General features: G+C 42.3%; 1 protein-coding gene across 2 annotated transcripts in view; it reads left to right on the top strand.

Annotated features, from left to right (window-relative positions):
- Positions 1-17116, top strand: part of INSR (insulin receptor) — a 153260-nt gene that overhangs the window by 128489 nt on the left and 7655 nt on the right. Inside the window, exons 12-21 of one of the 2 annotated variants that reach the window (XM_051972544.1) lie at positions 563-840; positions 1912-2054; positions 8239-8398; positions 11764-11866; positions 13046-13113; positions 13701-13930; positions 14484-14594; positions 14686-14845; positions 16317-16446; positions 16598-16732. In XM_051972544.1, coding sequence (XP_051828504.1) covers positions 563-840; positions 1912-2054; positions 8239-8398; positions 11764-11866; positions 13046-13113; positions 13701-13930; positions 14484-14594; positions 14686-14845; positions 16317-16446; positions 16598-16732 — 1518 coding nt within the window. The remainder of the gene's footprint in view (positions 1-562; positions 841-1911; positions 2055-8238; positions 8399-11763; positions 11867-13045; positions 13114-13700; positions 13931-14483; positions 14595-14685; positions 14846-16316; positions 16447-16597; positions 16733-17116) is intronic. The other variant, XM_051972545.1, reaches the window with a different exon arrangement.

A 17116-nucleotide genomic window follows, 5' to 3' on the forward strand; every position in this document is an offset into this window, starting at 1 on the left:
AGCTTCTTTCTGTAGGTTAGGTTCCCTCCGTGATTTGTCTTGTTTGGCAGAGAGGGGATGATTAGGGGAGAAAAGTTTTGACGGGTAGTACCAGAGGGCTTTGGGAAACGCTTTTAAGAGTTAGTTTGCGACAGGGTTAAGTGTGAGCTGGCCTTTGATTCGGGATGCTGGCTCATGAATTTAGGATTTTGCAATCTTGTGACTGCAGGATTCAGAGCAGTAATTGACAAACCCATGAGGAGAATATGGACCCAACCTGACATTGGCCAAGGGGATACTCCCCAGGGGAGATTCGGAAGGTGGGGCTGACCAAGGAACCCAGTCCCCTTGACTACTCCTGCCCAAGACACTGAAAGAGCTTACCCATCTCTAGTTGTTCTAAGCTGCTTGTTCCTATGGGGGCTGTTTGTATTTTAGTGTGTACGGGTTGTGTTGGTCATGTTTGTTGTTTACCCTTGTACCCGTCCGTTTTAACCCTTTTTGTGCCAAGTGAATCGTGTCCTCTGTGCCATCCAGAGGGCTGCACACAGACTGTGGGGTATGTGTATGTGTGTTGTTCTAGGCCGGCGAGGAGGCGAAGGGATCTCCGGGTTCGCGTGGCAAACATGACCGTGGTGACACCCACGGAGTCCTCCTTCTCGAACACCTCTTCCACCACGGCGCCGGCCAGCACGGAGGAGCCCAAGCCCTTCGAGAAGGTGAAATCTAAGGAGTCCCTGGTCATTTCTGGCCTTCAGCATTTTACTGGCTACAGGATCGAGCTCCAGGCATGCAACCATGACGAGCAAGAGTCCAGGTGTAGCCTTGCCGCGTATGTCAGCGCGAGAACCATGCCTGAAGGCAAGTCAGCTTCCGTGTGCCTTCTCTGTGACGCATGATTTCATTCCCTCCTTCACTGACTCACTCCACAAACATTTACCCAAGGCCCATTTCGTGTGTACAGGACTGTGCACCTTTCCACTGATGGTCCCAGGGGAAAAGGAGTTTTGTTTTTTTTAAACCTGGATAGTTAAATTCTTTCAGCATTCTGAGGATCGTGACTGTTAGTCACCTTTATGATTTCTTGAAAAATTTGGATTAAGGCTGTTAAAGAAATGACAAATATTTCCCAGGCAGTGTTGTAAAAACAAAGAAATAAATAAAGAAATAAAGTAGATTAAAGGACAAGACCCAGACTTGAATTCTGGATTTGCCTTGTCAGTTATTGTATGTTTTATAAATTGACACATCCTCAATCAATTTACTATTCATCCCATAATCCCTGTTGTGATTCCTAAGCCTTTTAGATATATTTTTTAAACTTTTGTAAAGTAATTTGACGTGAAGTATACCATTTGAATTACTTTCCAAAATTTGGTAACTTTGAAATAAATACTTACTTTGGTTTATTATGGATTTAATTTGAACAAATCACTCCTCTTCTTTTTCTTCATTCATAAACTAAGAAGTTAATCTTGATGCCTGTGAGTTCTCTTTTAACTTTATACCTGTGATCCTGCCATCACCTGGTAAAATCCAGGCTTCCTGGGAGGATGAGACTGGTGGATCGACTGAGCTCAGGAGTTCTGAGCTGCAGTACAGCTTGGCTAATATATAGTGACCCCCAAAGAACAGGAGGCTACTAGGCTGTTTATAGAGGGGCAAACTAACCCAGGTGAGAAACAGAGTAGGTCAAAGCTCTCATTCTGAACAGACCTGTGAGCGCTTCACTTTCAGCCTGAATGAGAGAGGGAGGACCTAGTCTCAAAACAAAACAGAAACAGAAGCAAATGCTGATCCTTCACACAGACCCCTTTGTTTAAGAATGGGGACCAGGCCAAGGTACTTTGGGTCCCTCCACAGGTTTCCAGTTGACTGATTGTGATCCTTCTGTTCTGGTATTCTGACCTTCAGATTTTTGTTTTTTTCTAGCCAAGGCTGATGATATTGTCGGGGCAGTGATCCATGAGGTGCTTGAGAACAACGTTGTCCATCTGCGGTGGCAGGAGCCCAAACATCCCAATGGCCTTATTATTCTCTATGAAGTCAATTACTGGCGCGTTGGAGACACTGAGGTGAAGGGACCCTCTATCTGCGGGTGCACAGAGGACTCCAATTTGAGTCCTGGCTTTGCTACTGCCTCCTTCTTTTATGTGTTTTATAACACTGATGGATCTTCATTCAATTTCCCATTTATCTCATAATCTATTTCTATACCTGGACCTAGTGACTAGGGATTGGGAAGCTGGGCATGCGTTCAGTGACTCAATAAGCATTTATTAAGCTCCTACAGTGTGCCAGATGCTATGTTAGGCACTAGGCATATGGAGATAAAAATGAAACAGTTTCTGCTCTCATGGAACTTAAATTTTACATGAGAGTTGGGCAGGGGGGTGGGAGGAGGAGTGTTACCCTGTCTACATGTCTTCAATTAAAGAAGCATTTATTGAATGTCTAAAATGTATCAGACATTGGCCTAAGGCCTCAGGGTATAAGAAAACAAAGAAATATTCCCTGTCTTCAAGAAGTTTACATTTCACAGAAGAATCTGACATGGGCATAAATGAATCAGAGGATTTACAAAGGATTTTTTTTAAGTCAATTACCTATTTTATAGGAAATTCCCAGTGAGAAAGCTCCCTCTACTGACACAGATAGGTAACTGTTTTACAATTTAGAGGCTTAAAGAGTTTCCTGAGGGTATTGAGAGATTAAATGATTTAAAAATTATTCTCTAAAGCTGAAAGGAATCATAGAGATTATGTACTATAGGGTTTAATTTTTTACACTAAAATATATAATACATTAAAAAAAGTTTTCAATGAACAAAAAAATTTCTATCCTTCCTACCTCTTCTCTCCCCCCCATTGATGAAGGTAATGTTGGAAGAACAGAGTCAAACAAAACAAATTTCCCTATTGGCCATGTCCAAAAAACATGTCTAGGTCTGTACCCCAAGTACCCCCCCTTATCTGTCAGGAGCTTCCTCATGAGGTTCCAGTGAAACAAGTGCTTTGCACAGTGCCTGGCATAGTGCAAGTGTTTTTGTCTTCCAAACTTATTTAGTAAAGGAGTTCTTAACCTGGGGTCCATGACCTTTTTAAAAAATTGATATGTTAGGATATCAAGGTGGCATAGTGGATAGAGCTCCATCCCTGAAGTCAGGAGGACCTGAATTCAAATCTGGCCTAGACACTTAACACTTCCTAGTTATGTGACCTTGGGCAAGTTACTTAACCCCATTTGCCTCAGCAAAAAAAAAAAAAAATTAATAATAATTTACACAGCCTAGGTTAAGAACCCCTGTTCTAAGGCCCCCTTCTCCAGCTCTGACATCAGTGCTCTAAGCTATTTTTCATTTGTGTGGCCCTGAGTTTTATGCCAACTTCCTCCTTCAATCCGTGTGGGTTTTATATATGGTAACCTTGGAGGATTTTAGAACTAATGGTTACAATAAATCCCTCCTGAAACTAGGTTGCTCCATTCCCTAGGTTTTTTGTGTGGCTGACTGGGGCTAGAGGGAGTGTTATGAGGGGAGGGGAGGAAGGAAGAAAACAAGCATTTACTAATTACCTAACCATACCAACTTTACCTCATTTGATCCTCACAAAGTCCTGGAAGGCACCAGGTGGTATTGAAGAAGTTGAACAGTCTGAGGTAAATAGAGATTAAATGACTTGTCCAGGATCATAAGGCTAGTAAGTATTTGAGGTTGGATGTGAATTTAGATTTTTCTGACTCTTGGCCCTGCCACTGCACCACCAGTAGCCAAAGAGAGTTTCTTAAGAAAATGTCTCTCCTGCTTCTACTGATTTTATTTAAAGAGAAGAGCATTCAATCTCTCGACTAACCTGCTTATTTCTAAGTTGGGCTATGTCAAATCAACAAGCATTTATTGAGGACTTACTATTTGCCAGGCACTGTACTAAGTTCTGAAAATGCAAAGAAAAGCAAATATGTATTATGTCCTCAAAAAGCTTCCAGTCTAATGGAAGAGACAACATATAAACAACTATGTAGAAACAAGATAGAGCCAGGCTAAATTGGAGGTAACTGACAGAGAGAAGCATTATGGGAAAATGAGATAGGCTGCTTGGGACAATAAGATTTTGTCTTGGACTTGAAAGAAGCCGGAGCTGGGAGATGAAGAAGGAGAGTGTTTCGGGCATGGGGCAAAGGATGATGTTAGCCGGAGTTTGGAACATGGAGTATCTTGTGTGAGGAAAACCAGGGTGATAGAAACAATAGAAAGAGGCCAGATTATTAAAGATTTTAAAAGTCAAATGGTATTTTATATTTGATTCTGGAGATAATAAGAAACTCTAAGAATTTGTTGAATATGGAAATGACAGGATTAATTTGACAATTGAGTGGAAAGCGGATTGAAGTTGGTTGCGAAAGGATTTGAGGCAATTAAACAAAGTATTGCAATGGTCCATTCAAGCAGGAGGTGGGGATAGTGTCAGAGGAGTGGGTGGTAGGAAGATTAGAGGCACTAAATTGGCACAGTTAACAGTTTGGATATGGGAAGTGAGAGCTGGTGAGGATGGCATCTATGTTTTGAGCCTGAGTAACTGGAAAGATGGTGGTCTCAGCAGTAACAGGGAAATTCAAAAGGGGAAGAATTTAAGGGGAAAGAAAATTAAGGTGGTGGGGGTTTTTTGCTAAGGAAATTGGGGTTGTGACTTGCCTAGGGTCACACAGCTGGGAAGTGTTAAGTGTCTGAGGGCAGATTTGAACCTAGGTCCTCCTGACTTCAGGGATGGAGCTCTATCCACTGTGCTACCTAGCTGCCCCAATAATTAAGTTTTGAATGGATTAAGTTTTAGATATCTGCAGAAATTCCATTTTTAGATGACCAACAGCCCATTGGAAATATGAATCTAGCTTAGGGCTGAATAAATGTATCTGAGAATCATCAGCATCAAGTTCATGATAGCTGATGAGATCCCCCAGTAAAATATAGAGGGAAAAGAGAAGATGGCCTAGAATTAGAGCCCTTAGGACATCCACAATTAATGGGAATGATCTGAATGGTGAAGATCCAGTAAAGGTGATTTTTTAAAAAAGTGTTTAGAGAGGTAAGGAGGAGAGCCAAGATAGGATTGTGTCATGGAGACCTGAGAAAAAGAAAGTATCAAGAAGAGGGTGATTAAGAGAGTATTGACCACAGAAAGGTCAAGAAGGAGGAGGTTCGAGAAAATAGACATTGGGTTTGGCATCGATCGTCAAACAGGGACAGCTGGATGGCAAAACAGATGGAGCTCCAAACCTGGATGCAGGAAAATTTTAGTTCAAATCAAAACTTTTAGCTGTGTGACTGGGCAAATCACTTCACCATGTTTGCCTCAGTTTCTTCCTCTGTAAAATGAGCCACAGAAGGAAATAGCAAACCACTCTAGTATCTCTGCCATGAGAACCCCAAGTAGGATCATGAAAAGTTAGACACAAATGCAAGATGACTGAAGTGAGTTAGTGGAATGGATCGATTGACAGTCTTTAAGGATATAAGAGACATAGGGGTGTTTGTAGGTAGTAAGGAAGGATCCAGGAGATGAAAGAGAGATTGAAGATGAGAGAATGGGAATAGTAGATGGAGGAGAATCTTCTTCTGGAGAAGATGGGATGGAGTCAGATCAGTAAATGGCCAACTGAGATATGAACTTTCGACTCCAAATCCAGTGTTTATTACCTAAACCAAGAAGCCCAGTTGCTGGTTTAGCTGCTTTTCACCCATTCCTTGTCTCTGATTGCCCACTCCTGGGGTATTGGTAAGCTGGCCTGGGGCTGTTCCAGGATGGCTGCCCCTCGTATTTGCCCTGAATTCAGCCTCTGTTCTCTGATCCATGACTGATTCTACCTGGAAGAGTGTAACCTTTGAACAGCGTTGTTTTTCTGGTTGATTTTCTTGCTGGTGATCAGGGTCACATGCTCCGTGTATGGGATGGGTTTCAAGCTCTTTTTCCTCCCATTCATGTTTTCTACCAAGTGCTGCTCTAACATGGGCCTTGAAGTCAGCCGCTCAATCAACAAGGACCTAAGTGTTTTCTCTGTGCCTGACCGTATGTGGAATCTCCCTAGCTAAATTGTGGGGGTTCAAAGAAAGGCAAAAACCAATCCCTTCTTTGAAGAAGCTCACATTTTAATGGGGAAGGCCGGGACATATAAAATATAAAGAGAGAATAGATGGACGATCTTCTTAGTGGAGAGTGGGTCACTAACTGCCCTTTACACAGTACATTATATTTTTATGAAGAGCTTTTCCTGAATAATAGATAAACTAGATAATTCAGGCATCCTCACCCCCATTTTACAGATGAGTTAATAATTAAGGCAAAGTTATTTGCCCAGGATGCCCCTGCTAGGAAGTGTCAGAATTGGGATTTGAACCAAGGCTTCTGGACTCACGGCGGAGTTCTTACAACCACTGCGCACTGTAATGGGGACCTTTGCGGTTCCCTCCTTCTTTTCTGCTCTCTTTCATGGGAGTTCTTGCCACTGGCGTCATCATGGTCTTAATTAGGTTATAAGCCCATAAAGGAAGAAAGAAATCCTTCCTGAAAGAAGCCTGGGAAGAATGGAGAAGGAATGGGGCGCTATCCTTCTTCCTTTCTGTCATGATTGATTGGATACCTTTATCTCTTAGCCCTGACCCACTCAGTCAGTTACTTACCAAGCATTTATTAAGCAGTTACTTTGTGCTGTACCCACGAAGGCAGCCTGAGACCCTAGCCTGAGATCCTGGGAGAATTTGGTTTTCCCCCCGATTTGATGCTTGATTAACTTATTGACTTTGGCGCAGTAACTTGCCCACACTGGGCTTCTTTTTAACTCTTTTATAAAATGAAGGGACTGGCAGCTTTGTGTGGATATGACTGCGGAGTAGCAGAAGGAGCAGTAAGATGGGTTCAGATCCCTTCTCAGCTACTTACTAGCTGTTGACCTGCAGCAAATTATTTAAACTTGCCTAACCTCATTTTCCCCATCTATAAAATGGAAATAATAATAGCACCCAATTCATAGGGTTTTGTGAGAATTAAAAGAAGTAATCTGGGTTAAGTGCTTTACAAAACTAAACAGTCTGTATAAATGTGAGCTGTCAGAATTCCTGATTAAAGTATTTTAGTAATTTTTTTTGAGTTCTGTGACTGTAGGCAAATCATTTAACTCTTTCCAAGCTTTAATTTTTTCATCTGTGAAATGGGAATATACACTGACTCACTGAGGGGGAAGGGAAGAGAAAGAAAGGAAATAAATATTTCTATGGCACCTACTCTGGCCAGCATACTAAGTGCTTCATAAATATTACTTCTTTTGGTTCTCACAACAATCCTGTGAAGTAATTGCTGCTATTAGCCTCATTCTGTAGATGAAGAAACGAGGCAAACAGAGATTAAATGACGTGTACAGACACCCAGCTAGTAAGTATTTGAGTCTAGATTTGAATTCAGATCTTCCTGATGAGGTTCCCAGGGTTCTAGCTCCTGTGCCACCAAGCTGTCTCTTGGAATAAAGTACTTGTAAACTTTAAAATACTTGTAAAAATAGGGCAGTATCATTTTTAGTCATTATTGTCATTATCATTTTTAGTGGAAAGACCCCTGAACTGAGGGTCAGGAAATTTGGATCTGAGTCTCAGCTCTTCCACGGATCTATTATTGTGTCACTTTTCCTCCCTCTGGATTTTAGGTTCCCCATCAGCAAAGTGGGCATACTTATCCCCTTCTTTGTTTGCCTTCTGGGACTTTTATGGGGGTAATGAGAACCATCAAAGCATAGTGAATAGGGTGCTGGACTTAGGAGTTGGGAACACCTGGGTTCAAACCATCTCTGCTATTTACTCCTTTTGTGACTGGCCAAATCACTGCCCCTCCCAAGTGTAAAGTGATGGGGTTGAATTTGCATCTGTAAGGACCCTTTTAACCCTAAATCTGGGATCTTTGATGTGTCTATATGAAAGCATAGGACAACTGGGTGTCTGCATTTGTTGGATAATCTCCATCCTTGTTAACTGCTCTGAGATTCTTCAGTGTGTTTCTTATCAGAGCTTCCTGCTCAATGCAGGCTTGAGGGGCTGAGCACTTCCCATCAGGCCGATCCCTCACCTTGCTAAAAATGGCAGATTTGGCTGCCTATGCAGGCTCGTGTGAATTTGAAATTGTAGGATTATACCAAAACAAGAAAAACGAAAGATAACCCCTTCTCTCTATTCTTCCTCTTGCCCCTATCTTTCCCCAACTTTCCTCTCCCCCCAATCAGGAACTGCATCTCTGTGTTTCCCGCAAACGTTATGCCAATGAACAAGGCTGCAGATTCCGAGTTCTCCAGCCAGGCAACTACACCGTTCGCATCCGAGCTACCTCTTTGGCGGGAAATGGTTCGTGGACTGAACATACCTACTTCTACGTTGCAGATTATTGTAAGTTCCTTCTATCAGTCAGGAATGACTTGCCTATTGTGTGCCAAGAATTATATACACTGTAAAGCCTTCTGAGACTCAGTCCTTTGCTAGAGCATCCTATAATCTCACTGAAGAGGTGTTGTGTGATCACAGCTAAACGGGTGACTTGGACGGTGCTGCAAGAAGAGAAGGGAAGAAAAGAGAAGAGAGAGAAAGAAAGAGGAGGAAGGAAGAGAAGGAGAGAGGGAGACGGAGGGAGAGAGAGACAGAGACAGATAATATATGTGTGTCTTTGTGTGTGTGTGTGTGTGTGTGTGTGTGTGTGCGCGTGTGCTCACACGTGGGGGGGCATGTGTGCCCAGAGCAAGCTTCCTATAGGAGACAGAATTGAAGTTGGGCTCTAGTCAAGAAATTCCCCAAGACAAATATATGGGCAACAAGGACATAGGAGTTTACGTGATAAGTGTGGAACATGTAATGAGTTTGCAGTCCAAAGAGTTCAAATTGTGCCTTAGACCGTGGTTAGCAATGTGACCCCAGGCCAGCCATTTGGTCTCTATTAGATTAACCTCCTCATCTAAAAACTGCAGATAATAGTTCCCCCATCCTCACAAATGAGGATCAAATGCACCATTCAAGGTAAAAAAAGTGTTTCACAAACTGTAAAGCCTTGCCATTCACTAATAATTAATTTTTTTTTAAATTTTTTATTTAATAATTACATTATATTGACACTCATTTCTGTTCCGATTTTTTTCCCCTCCCTCCCTCCACCCCCTCCCCTAGATGGCAAGCAGTCCTTTATATGTTGGATATGTTGCAGTATATCCTAGATACAATATATGTTTGCAGAACCGAACAGTTCTCTTGTTGCGTAGGGAGAATTGGATTCAGAAGGTATAAATAATCGGGGAAGAAAAACAAAAATGCAGATAGTTCACATTCGTTTCCCAGTGTTCTTTCTTTGGGTGTAGCTGCTTTTGTCCGTCATTTATCAATTGAAACTCAGGTCTCTTTGTCAAAGAAATCCACTTCCATCAAAATATGTCCTCATACAATATCGTTGTCGAAGTGTATAATGATCTCCTGGTTCTGCTCATTTCACTTAGCATCAGTTCATGAAGGTCTCTCCAAGCCTCTCTGTATTCATCCTGCTGGTCATTTCTTACAGAACAATAATATTCCATAACATTCATATACCACAATTTACCCAGCCATTCTCCAATTGATGGGCATCCATTCATTTTCCAGTTTCTAGCCACTACAAACAGGGCTGCTACAAACATTTTGGCACATACAGGTCCCTTTCCCTTCTTTAGTATTTCTTTGGGATATAAGCCCAATAGAAACACTGCTGGATCAAAGGATATGCACATTTTGATAATTTTTTGGGCATAATTCCAGATTGCTCTCCAGAATGGTTGGATTCGTTCACAACTCCACCAACAATGCATTAGTGTCCCAGTTTTCCCGCATCCCCTCCAACATTCATCATTATTTTTTCCTGTCATCTTAGCCAATCTGACAGGTGTGTAGTGGTATCTCAGAGTTGTCTTAATTTGCATTTCTCTGATCAATAATGATTTGGAACACTCTTTCATATGAGTGGTAATAGTTTCAATCTCATCCTCTGAAAATTGTCTGTTCATATCCTTTGACCATTTATCAATTGGAGAATGGCTTGATTTCTTATAAATTTGAGTCAGTTCTCTATATATTTTGGAGATGAGGCCTTTATCAGAACCTTTAACTGTGAAAATGTTTTCCCAGTTTGTCATTCACTAATAATTATGTTGCTAACAGTGGTAATAGTAGCAGCTAACATTCTTCTTGACTTTTATAGATTGCAAAATACTTTATATCCATTATTTTATATGAGTCTTATAGTGGTCTTGTGAACTTAGATATTATATTCTTAGTTATTTATACATTTTATATTAGTGTGTTATTAGCCATTATCCTTATTTTTAGTAATATTTTATTTTTCCCTCAATTACATTTCAAACAATTTTAAACATTTTTGAACTTCCCTTTCCTTTCCCTTCTTTGAGACAGTAAGCAGTCTAATATAAGTTTTACATGTACAGTCATGTAAAATGTTTCCATCTAATATCCTTATTTTAAAGAGAGAGAAACTGAGGTTCAGAGACACCAGGAGAATTGCTCAGTCACTTAGCAGCAAGCGTTAATGTTGGAATTTGAATCCAGGTTCCCCATTTCAAGGCTAGCATGCTATCTCTTCTACTGTTGTTTGTCTTCCGTTCTTGAAGACAACCATTACATCAAGGAAATGATGCTGTAACATGCAAGTGAATCAGATTTAAGTGAGGGAGAGCTAGGCAAGGTCATCTGCCTCACTTTCCCCTCCAGAGCCATTTAGCTCTATTGGCCAGATATAGATCAGAATGACCGGAGATGGCCCTAAATGCAGTGGGAGACCTTAGCCTTTCTAAGCTAAGGTCTTCAACAGGTTTGACAACTGAAATGGGCAGCACCCATTCAATGATTAAGGCTACATAGCAACCGAGGCAAGGAATGGCCTCTTTCACCTAATCAAAAATAAAAAAATATATAAATAAATAAATCTGAGAGGATGAGACCCTCAGGATTTCTGGCCAACACAGAAATGATTGCTATTTATGTTTGCTAATACTCTCAAGATCTGTGGGTAGTTGGGCAAAATACTTCACCGTCAGCTCAGTTTCCTCACCTGTATCTTCAGGAAATTGGACAAGGTGATGTCTAAAATTTTTTCCAACTGTGAAAATCTGTGGGACACAGGTAGGAAGCAGGGATAGACCCTAAGCTGTGAATCAGGGACAGTGAGGAAACTCTCCCTGGAGATAACATCCAGGGGACAGTTGCCAAGGGGCAGAGGAGACAGATTTCAGTCCATTAGTCAATAAGTATTTATTAAACACCTACTATGGGTCAGTCACAGTGCTAAGTCCTAGAGATATAGAGAAAGGCAAAAATAAGTCCTGTCCATTCTGACATTCAAATGAAGGAGAAAATACACCTCGAACTATGTATGAATGAGCTGCACGCCGGAATAAATTGGAGATAATCTTAGACAAAAGGCCCTAGGCTTAAAGGAGACCAAGAAAGATAAGGTGGGATTTCAGATGGATAGCGTGTCTTTGAATCCATGACCAATGATGCTATGTGAACAGTGTTAGAAAATCAGCTTATAGATTCTAAGGTGGAAGGGATCTTAGAGACCAGATAAGCCAAACCTTTTACCTTAAAGAGGAGGAAACTGTGCAAGAGAGATGGACTTTCTTCTTCAAGGTCACATAGCTATTAAATGTCAGTGGCAGATTTTGAATCTAGGTCTCCAAATTGACATTGTATGAACGTTACCTTTTTTGTTGTTGTTTTAGTAGATGTCCCATCGAATATTGCAAAAATTGTCATCGGCCCAGTCATCATTATCATTTTCTTGATCAGCGTGGTTGTAGTTCTTTATGTCGTTGTGAAGAAGAGGTAAGTATGAGATAATAAAATTAAAATTTTAAACTAAAAAAGGGGGGCAAATAGCCTAGAAAGGAAAGTACTGATGATATTTTGGTAGCACAAAGAGACATACATAAAGACAACTTACACACACACACACACACACACACACACACACACACACACACACACGCAAGAAAACCCAAATGATGATCAGGTTACAATGGGGTTAGATTGTTATTCACTACCAGTCAAAACCCAAAGTCTGCCTCTGGGGCCTTGTGTTCTAGATACTAACTAGCACCTCTGGTGATTTTCCAAATGGGAGAACTATGGGACTTAAAACATGCATTGCTCAGCAAGCATTTATTAAATGCCTTCTGTATATAGGGTTTGGGGAATTGATTCAGGATAAATAGTCCCTCTATATGACACATACACCGAAAGACCATATTTTACAGGGAAAATACTAGACAGTAGAAAAGATTGAATAACCCTCTGTACTCCTGCCATACTGATGATTTATGATTTGGTTAGGGCATAAGATGTAATGGATTGAAAGCTGATCTAAAAGCCAGACAGATCTGGATTCAAGTCTCATTTCTGACCCATACTAGCTTTGTGACGCTTCGATAAATGATTTCACCTTTCAGCGCCCTCAGCAACTCTCTTAAAAGTGAAAACTGCAGAAAAGGTTCTCACCTGCATTGGTAGAAGATTTCCCTCTATCCCCTATCCCTGTCTCCTCCATAAAATGAATATATCTTTAAGGAACCTAGAGATTCCAGAATTATATAGAAAAGCGGGCTCTTTCCAGGATTCTTTAAGCTGGTGAATGCTGAGCCCTCATTAAGAATCCTTTGGTGTTTAGGATTCCCTGAAGAACTGAGTCATTTAGAGGATTCTGGATCCCCCTTCCTCTCCAAAGAATTGAGCGATCCACACAGCACTGTAAAAACTGTAGGGAATTTGCAGGGGTTCTATTAGTAATTTATTCCTATGAATGAATTCACAAGGGACTTTTGACAAAATCTAACCAATTGCTGGGTTCTACCAAGAATCTCATGACTATAACATTCTGAGTCTTATGAATCCAAAGGTTCCACAGAAAATAGAATGACCCTCAGGATTTCTCAAAGAACCTAACACTTTTTAGGCTTCCATGTAGGATCTAAAGCCATTTAGGTTTTTCCTTCCCTGTTATTCCAGGCAAACGGAAGGACCGACGGGCCCCCTGTTCGCCTCTTCCAATCCAGAATACCTCAGTGCCAGTGATGGTGAGCACCTCGCCCCGTGGGGACATGTGGGCCATTGGTTTTAGAAGAATTGTTCAGTTTTGGCCCCTCTCCCCTTACTACTGAGTCATGTGTGAGCCCGTGCTGTGTGTATGAGTGTGTACATCCCCAGTGCATGTATGTCCTCTCTTGTTAAATGAGATTAGAGAATGCGGGTGACAGAACTGGCCAACCTTCCATTTTCAGCCCTTCCTCCCTTAGTCCTGAGTTACACTCTGGAGCTCCCACCCTCTCTGTACCTACCGCTGACTTGAGGATGTCATTTTGAAAGGAGCCTTGAGGAGAGTGCACCAGGAATGTCTCAGATCCACACGACTCTGCCTCTGACTAGCTCACTCTAGATCTCCATGAAATGAGGGCATTGGCGCCCCATGGCCTCTGGGTCTCTTTCTGCTCTGTGATTTTGAGCTGGGTTCCACTCTTAACTCCAATTAATTGGGGTGGCCCTGGGCAAGCCTCCCTACAAAAGGGCTGCGGTAAGGTTCTAGGGTGAGAGGGACTGCAGAGCCCTCTGGAAAGGGGGCCATGGGAGTGCCGCCAACACCGAGGGTCTTTGGGGGCTTTTGCAGTTTATGTACCAGACGAGTGGGAAGTCGCTCGAGAGAAAATCAGCCTCCTCCGTGAGCTTGGCCAAGGCTCTTTTGGCATGGTGTATGAGGGCAATGCCAAGGATATTGTCAAGGGGGAGGCCGAGACCCGCGTGGCCGTGAAGACCGTGAATGAGTCTGCCAGCCTCCGGGAACGTATTGAGTTTCTGAACGAGGCCTCCGTCATGAAGGGCTTCAGCTGCCATCATGTGGTGAGTGGCGACCGTGTTTGTCAATGGGACTTTCAAAAATGCACCAAGAGCGCTATCAATCCCGGATCATCCATGGGGGGAGAAAAATCACTCTGTAAATAACATGTGCCCAGTGTTCTTCAGATGGGAAGGTTAGGGGAGAGACAGGTAAGAGGGAGCAGACCCACGCCCTGCCCTTGGGGAGCCCCCAGTCTGGGGGGTAACAAAAGAGCAGACCCAGACCCTGCTCTAATGCAGTTAGTGCAACCTGGAAAAGACAGAGAAAGGCCTTCTCTGGTCCTTGTCCTGGGCTAATAATTCATGGTTTCAGGGAAAGAAAAGAACCAAGGGCAGAGGAAAGAAAAAAATTACCCAGAGGAATAAAATGAGCACCATACATCTGAATTTGAAGGAAAATGGAGTTGACACAGGCTAAAGTTCCTTTCAGCCAATGAGTCTCTCCCTTTGGAGGGCCCTTCTGAGTTTTGTGACTCTCTTCCTCGCCCCCCCATTCCACCCTTCCCCAAATCCTGCCCAGGGATATTTGCCTAAGCCGTCTGTCTTCACTCCGCAGGTCCGCCTCCTGGGGGTGGTCTCCAAAGGGCAGCCCACCCTGGTGGTCATGGAGCTGATGGTGCACGGGGACCTGAAGAGTTACCTCCGCTCCCTGAGGCCAGATGCAGAGGTCAGTTGGTCCCCCAAGAGCCTAAGGAACAATTTTTGGAGCTCATTTCTTCTGAGTTTTTACTCCACTCACCCACCTGTTCTTCCTTTAGAACAACCCTGGTCGTCCTCCTCCCAGCCTCCGGGAGATCATACAGATGGCTGTGGAGATCGCCGATGGCATGGCCTATTTGAATGCCAAGAAATTTGTTCACAGGGACCTCGCTGCCCGAAATTGTATGGTTGCCGAAGACTTTACTGTAAAGATAGGAGGTAGGTTGTGGAGAGTGGGGGAACCAATCTCATCTGAGACCAAATTTGAGAGGGGACTGCGTTTGCTTACTCTTTGCAATTAAGTAGACAGTCATTAAGTACCTGCTGTGTTCTAATGCTGAGAAAGAGGAAAATTCTAGGTAATATATAGTCTTTTTACGCCGTTCACTCCCAGTGTGACTCAGGACATATCAGTCTCTCTGGGTCTCAGTTTCTTTATCTGCAAAATGAGGCTAAACTAAATGACTTGTAATTTCCTTGGGACAGTGCAAGCAGAAAGCATTTATTAAGCAAATATGCCAGCCAGTGTGCTAAGTGCTGGAGGTATTAATACAAGAGCAAAGAGAGGGAGGGTCACTTTCCTCAAGGAGCTTCCATTCTAATGGAGGAAGACCTCACACAAAAGAACGCTGAAAAGCAAGGGAAATAAGATTAAGGGAGGTAGGATAGATGCCCAAGTACCCACACGGGGGCATGGAGGATTGTTTTAAGCAGCTGAAATATAATGGCAAAATCCAGGGCCTCAAAAGCAGAATCTGTGAACCTATGGTGCTGAGATTCCATGAATAAGAGGAGTTTCTAAGGTGTTTTCCAGTGAGGGATGTTTGGTAAATATTTAACAACCAGGTCCCTAGGGTGGGGAAAAAAATCCAAACCTAAGAACAAAATCTGCATGGCACACTTTGAAGTTTAATCTGCATCATTTAAGATTAAACAGTCAGCAAAACAATAAATCAAGCCCTGATTTCGGTTTGCCTATTTCTGAGAAGTAAATGCTCACACTGAAAATTTAACAATCAAGTCTGTCACGAGGAGATTGGCTCCAGTATACTGTTGAGTCTGGAGTGGGGTCCCTGCCCTCATGAAGTGCCCAGTCTCAAAGGGAGAGGCACAAATACAGTTAGCAATAATAGATAATATTATGTGATGCAAACAGTATGTGTTAAGCTTGACTTGTGATCCAAGGAAGGTGATAAAGTGGTAGTTATTGAACGGGTGAGAGGGCAAGATTACTGAAGGAGACAGCACAATTTGACCTTTAAAGGGTGAAGAAATATAGAAGGAGGAGGGATGAAGGGCATTCTAGGAGAAAAGAACAGAACAAGAAAGGCAAAGAGGCAGGAGAGTTCATAGCACATTTTGGGGAAAGTCATAGGAGAGAAGGCTAAAAAGCTTATTATGTGGTTGGATTGTGGAAATCCTTGAATGCCAGGCAGAATTGTAACTTTATTTAGGAGACAGTGGGGAACTCCTGAAAATTTTTCCAGCAATTGAGTGATATGATAATTAAAATGACCAACTCTGTGGCTAGGCTTGATTCCTAGATTCCCCACATTAGTCACTTCAGGTTTTTTGTAGACCATGTGGTTGGGAGAGGAAAGATTGGTGGCAGATTGTGAGTTGGGGGAATGGGATGAAGGGAGTGAGTTGTCGTGAGGTTTCTAACAGCCTTTAAACTGTTTGTTGCCAGACTTTGGGATGACCAGAGACATCTATGAGACAGATTATTATCGAAAAGGGGGCAAGGGTTTGCTCCCAGTGAGGTGGATGGCGCCAGAATCTTTAAAAGATGGTGTCTTTACTACCTATTCGGACGTGTGGTAAGTGAGAAGGGCATGTTGCCCAATCAGGGTCTCCCAGGACCTGGTGGACTTCAGTAATGAGTTGGAAAGAGGGTGGATTTCAGAGCTTTGGGGCTGCCCACAAGAAGGCTGTTCCCTCTGACCATTGTCTCCATGCTTTTGCTCACAGGTCCTTTGGTGTGGTCCTGTGGGAGATCAGCAGCCTGGCTGAACAGCCTTACCAAGGCCTGTCCAATGAGCAGGTCCTGAAGTTTGTAATGGATGGAGGGTACCTGGACCAACCTGATAATTGTCCAGAGAGAGTGTAAGTATTTTGAAAAAGCCAAGAGTAAAATAGTCCCTGATAAAAGAAATGGTTGATGTTTGAATGAAGCTGACTTTTCTCATTTTTTGCAATAAGAGTTTCTATTTTTGTAGCTCTTAAAAATATTTTCCCTACCACATACTTGTGGGATAGGTATTAATAATAATAATAATAAATAGCTAACATTGATAGAGTTTTAAATACATTTTCTCATTTGACTCACACAGTACTCTGAGAGTTAGAGAATGCAAATAATTTTTGAATAAATTTATTTTACAGGTATATATTATCTCTCCCTCCCAATAGATATGGGACTTTGATCAAGTCAGTTAATCTCTATTTGTCTCAGTTTCCTCCTCTATAAAAAGAGGTTACTAGACATGG

This window comes from Antechinus flavipes, chromosome 1 (assembly GCF_016432865.1).
Source record: "Antechinus flavipes isolate AdamAnt ecotype Samford, QLD, Australia chromosome 1, AdamAnt_v2, whole genome shotgun sequence".
NCBI lineage: Eukaryota > Metazoa > Chordata > Mammalia > Dasyuromorphia > Dasyuridae > Antechinus > Antechinus flavipes.